At 29.4% G+C, this 5,543-nt stretch overlaps 1 protein-coding gene across 1 annotated transcript; it reads left to right on the top strand.

Moving 5' to 3' along the window:
- The first annotated feature begins 352 nt into the window (after nt 1-352).
- Nucleotides 353-3,959, top strand: LOC136233660 (peroxidase 27-like). Its single transcript, XM_066023382.1, has 4 exons — nt 353-571; nt 1,358-1,546; nt 2,282-2,447; nt 3,544-3,959. Exons 1-4 carry the CDS (start codon nt 353-355, stop codon nt 3,957-3,959), a joined length of 990 nt encoding a protein of 329 aa, XP_065879454.1.
- The last annotated feature ends 1,584 nt before the right edge of the window (nt 3,960-5,543 follow it).

Below are 5,543 nucleotides of genomic sequence, written 5' to 3'. Positions count from 1 at the left end.
AACCCAAATAACTTTATTACAGAATGATTTTACTGAAATAAAATGAAACTCAGTACCTTTTCCGAACCAATCCCTAATTTTCAATCACTTTCATATTTTTATATTTTAGCCGCCCAATCATTTTGTAAACTCAAGTTATGGATTAGGTAGATATATATGAATATGAAATCAAGTCAAACAAGCAAATTGACACACAATTAGGAATAATTTATTAAGTTAACAGATCAAGTAAGTTGTACTCAATTATTCCCTTAATTTTGTCAAACCTAAGCAACTATAAAGTACACATAATCTTACTTGTCTTAACACATAAACATCAAATTTCACCTGTCTTAATTTTCATAGCCAAAAAATGGCAGCTTCAAAGTCATTTTCAGGCCTCGTTTTCGCATTGATCGTCTTTCTGTCCGTCTCTAACTCCGCAAATGCACAATTAAAAGTAGGGTTTTACTCGGAAACATGTCCCGAAGCTGAGGCCGTTGTTAAAAATGTTGTTGATCAAACTATGGCTGTTGCTCCTTCTCTTGCTGGTCCCTTGTTGAGAATGCATTTTCACGATTGCTTTGTTCGGGTAAAAAACTTCATAACTGGTTTGTAACTGTTAGGATCATGTCATGTCATGTCAGCAGCAATATTGATGTGACATGATCTCAATGGTATCTTTATATTATCTTCACGTACTTTCATATCCTTGAAGTGTGTGTTATACATGCTCGTTCTACTGGGTTTTAAGTTTTATTAATATATAGAGATGTCAAAGGTTTGAACTCTTGACCTCTCGTTTTAAGAGATTCTTATATTGTTAAGTGTATCAAATTGGCTTAATATAGGGCAATGACTCGTATATAAGGGCGAGATAGTTGATAAATTTAACCGATATCATACATGTTGAGTCGTGCAAATCCAAAAAAAAAAGTCGATAAGTTTAGCCTATGAATAATTTTAGTATCATTTTGAGATAAATATCGATTTTCCCCTAAAGTTATTTCGGAAGGCCAATTCTAGCCGTAGAATATAGTAGAAAATTTATTTTTGACAAAATGAATTATGTAGGTAAAGTTTAATTTGTATTTATTTAGCAAGGGATTAAAAAAAAAACTATAACTTTTACCATTAGGATTAAAATCGTACCATTTTGTATGATAGCTAGATTAAAATCGGACCATTTTATATGATAGAGTAAAATCGATCTTTCTAATAATGTTAGAGACAAAATATACGGGAAATTGACACATTTCTAAACAATTCCTTTATTTAGGTTGAATTTTGAACTATTTTTGTATTTGTTGTGATTTTAGTTCGGCCCATCGGTAACACGATTATAACATGATAATTAATTATTACGAAATATTTGCAGGGTTGCGATGCCTCGGTGTTGTTAAACGCTACTAATAGTCAACAAGTCGAAAAAGATGCAATACCAAATCTAAGCCTTCGAGGGTACCAAATTATCGACAGAGCCAAGACTGCATTAGAAAAGGCTTGTCCTGGAATTGTTTCTTGTTCAGATATTATTGCCCTTGTTGCTAGAGATGTCACTTTTGCGGTAAATTAAATCATTAAATGACTTATTTATATTTGTCCGTAATTCTGTCATAAACTCTCAGACGAGTCAGTCACTGTCGGAATTTAATCTATTAAATTTTTGTCAGTAGTCAACTTTTTACCTTTTTAGTGTAACTTCTCTTTGAATTAAGGGTCGAAATGGTCTATAAAATTAGCAATTAGGATTACATGTGAGATCGATTCGGTCCATTCCGAAGATTTGAAAATCTCTAGAATTACCTAAGGAAGTCAACAGTACAATTGAGTTTAGTTCTAAAAAAAAGTCAATGTTTCAATCTGATATTGGATTTTTTATTAGGATATATGGTCGGTTAAAAAATCTTCAACATATTTCTTTTTAATAGTGGAAATTTGACATAATTAATGTAAGTTAATGATACAATTATGTTTGACACGTAAGAAAAACTAAAAAATTCAATTCAATTCTGAATTTTTTTTATTTTGGTGTTCGATCTGGTCCAAAAATCTCCAAAATCTGTGCCCAGCCCTAGTCAATCAAATTTTCAAGTCGATAAATTTTGACAAATTACCCAATAAAATCAATCTTATTATCTAAAATTTAAGATAATTTGTCAAAATAATTACTAACTTCTTGATACCTAAAAGTTAATCGAGGTTAAATTGATCCCGACTACTAACTTTAAAAGACGGTTTTGCCCCTGAATTCATTTCTCTTTATGTGAATTAACGATCAAATGTTTATCTAATTTTACAGTCCAAGGGGCCATATTGGAAAGTTGAAACAGGAAGAAGAGACGGAAGTGTATCCATTGGATCAGAAACATTTACAAACCTAGTTGCTCCTTCTGCAAATATTACTACCTTAATTACTAGATTTCAAGCCAAAGGTCTTGACCTCAAAGATTTAGTTGTTCTCTCAGGTCTGTAAACTTTCCTCTTATTTACATTCGTTTCGTTTACATGGTATCAGAGGTATATGTTGCACGGGAACCGAAATTAAAACGAAACATGGAAAGAAATATGTAAATAAAAAAGGGGAATAAATGTCAATTTTGCCCCTATACGATTATTGAAGAAACTCACTTTCTTTCGACTCAATCTCGTCCTCATGGTAGGGATTCTAACTATATTTTACTCTTTTCCAAAGAATCCGGTAGCTAATTTTTTGGAAAAGGGTAAAATTGAACTAATGTTTCTATTATGAGGATAAAATTGAACTAAATTTTTTGTGATGCGATCAATTGGACTATATTTTATAATAAGAATAGACTCAGTTTTTTTAGTAATTTTAGGATCAAATTTTACTTTTATCCTTAAAAATTTCTTAGAATATTTATAAATTTAATTAAAATTACAAGTGTATATGCATTTGTTATTTATAAGATCTAAAAAAAAAAAAAATGTGGTTTTACATTTTTTTCAGATTGGTATATGTGGTTGGTAAAATTTTTATTTTATCAAATTTGGCCGATCATGATCTCAAAATGAAAAATTTCAAGAATTAAAGTTATTTAATATCATTTTTACTATGAAACCACATTTTTTTATTTTTAAAAATTATCAGTTTTCGAGTTTTCTCTCTCTAAACATTAACATTCTCTTCTAAAAAACAACACCTAAATGACCTCAAACTTAAAAAGTTGAAGAATTAAAATTGCTTAAAATATTATTTAATTCTTGAAATTTTTTATTTTGAGGTCGTTATCGGTCAAATTTGAAAAAATAAAATTTTACTAACTACAAGTACCGATCTGGAAAAAAAAATAAAAGCACATAGTTTTATTTAAAATTAACTCCCCCCAAAAAAATAGAAATTTAATACAATGTGATTGTCACATAGTTTATTGTAAATATTTTTATCACCTTCTGAAATGACATTTATATTTTAAAAAATGTATTCCTAAATTTTAAAAAACGAGTTATCAATTTTCTTAAATTACGAAAACATTACCCGAAACATAAAATTCGGTTTCCGATTCTTTTTCCAGTTCTTAACCTAACCATTACTTATTACAGCCGCACATACAATCGGCATTTCTCACTGCTCCTCCTTCACGAACCGCCTATACAACTTCACCGGAAAAGGACTCGAAAACGACTCCGACCCCACAATGGATTCCGAATACGTGAAGACAATGAAGATAAAATGCAGTCCAACGGATCAAAACACGCTTGTCGAGATGGATCCGGGGAGTTTTAAGACATTCGACACGAGTTATTTCAGCCTCGTACTTAAAAGAAGAGGTCTATTTGAATCGGATGCAGCTCTTCTAGATAATAGTGTGACAAAATCTTATATTGAACTTCAAGCTGCTGGTAAAGGATCTAATTTTTTCCAAGATTTTGGGGTTTCAATGGTGAAAATGGGTAGATTTGGTGTTCTTACTGGGTCTAATGGTGAAATTAGAAAAGTTTGTAGTAGGGTTAATTAATTAGTTAAACTTGAGAAATTTGAGTTTAATTAATTAATTGGATGAAAGAGTTTAATTGTGGAAAAATGAATAAAATTGTGTATATACAAGGATGGATCTAGGAGGGTCGGGATTGGTCGTCGGAAAACTCCATTAAACTTGTGTATAGAGTTATATTTTTTAGGGTAAAGATACCCAAAAAATTTCAATTAAGTACGTGTAGGTATGTCAGTGAATGTCGGGTTCGTCACTTTGTATGGATGAAGCTATTTTTCTTTAGTTTGTATTTTTTTTTTTTTTTTTTTTTTTTGTAAAGAGTGATTTTATTGGAATAAAAGAATTTGTTTGTTTTTATTGTGATTGTATGCGTTAATTTGTTTGTTTTTGTTCGTCACTTTTAGTAATTATTTTTTCAGATTAAATACGTGAACTTTCGACTTTTAAAAATAAAATCCAGATTTTTAATTTTTATACACGTTGAATCCTTTACAAACGAGTTTGTTGAAGAAATGCAATAACACAATAGACGCGATAATTGGTATAAGATCAAAGATATGTGCATAATTGTGATATCGTATAGATATCATCTTTGTTCGGTTTATTATCACAAGTTGAATAAAAAATTTGAAAAACAAATATTTCGTCGAGTTTGAAGCATTTTAACTGTGAATTTATCCCGAAATCTTGAAAAAAAAAACTAATTAATATGTAACTGATTCAAAATATATAAATAAAATATTTAAATTTTTAAATAATATCTGAAATGGAACCAGTTTTTTTTGTCTTTAATTATATCATTTATGATATTAAGATAAAATTATTCTTGACTAACCATCTAAACAGAATATAATCTGATGTTCCCAAATCTCTATCTCATTCTTTGTCCCTCACACAAAAAAGTTATCAATTTTCGGTACGGGTCATATTATTTTAAATGAATGAGACGTTTTTTGTGTAATAAAACAGAAAAGGAGACGAGAATTTGAGGACATCGTATTATCATAGAGCCGAAACATTATCCCTAAACATAACAAATTGAATAAATCAAACTAATTTATCACAATTTCATGTGCTTCAAAGTTGACATATATCTATATGATTAATTGGGTATTACATCTTTGTCAATATATATATCAAACCCAAAATTGACCAAAAAGGTTCTCTAATCCATTTCTAAACAAAAGATTAAGGTATATTATGCTTAAGAAGTGGCTTAAAAACTATATATTTAAATTAAATTAGATGATTAAGTGATTGATATTTGCGAAGTATGAGGCATAAGATTAGGGTAGGTATAATTAATTAATATAAAGTAAACTCATTAAATTAAAACAAACATACCTTGCTTAGATAAATGTCTTGTAATAAAACAAATAAGAAGCCATTAGTGCGTTGATTACTAGTATTTTTAGAGTGTTCCACATGCACTCAATATTAGTGGATTGATTATTTAGTGCTAACCTTTAATTAATTGGACTGGGATTTTCTAGTTAGTACTAATCTTAATTATATTATGTTATGTTAGTTTTAATTAAGTAATTTATTCGAAATTAACAACCAATAAGAACACACCACATGTCAATCTCTGTTACCTTTACGTTGGAC

Source organism: Euphorbia lathyris, chromosome 6, assembly GCF_963576675.1.
Source record: "Euphorbia lathyris chromosome 6, ddEupLath1.1, whole genome shotgun sequence".
Classification (NCBI taxonomy): domain Eukaryota; kingdom Viridiplantae; phylum Streptophyta; class Magnoliopsida; order Malpighiales; family Euphorbiaceae; genus Euphorbia; species Euphorbia lathyris.
This window is presented reverse-complemented; position numbering and strand designations above follow the sequence as displayed.

Excerpts from the sequence above, each read along its gene's own strand:
- LOC136233660 (XM_066023382.1), top strand. The coding sequence starts at position 353 with ATGGCAGCTTCAAAGTCATTTTCAGGCCTCGTTTTCGCATTGATCGTC. Across the intron at positions 572-1,357 it reads TTCACGATTGCTTTGTTCGG|GGTTGCGATGCCTCGGTGTT; the intron begins GTAAAAAACTTC and ends AAATATTTGCAG. Across the intron at positions 2,448-3,543 it reads AGATTTAGTTGTTCTCTCAG|CCGCACATACAATCGGCATT; the intron begins GTCTGTAAACTT and ends TACTTATTACAG.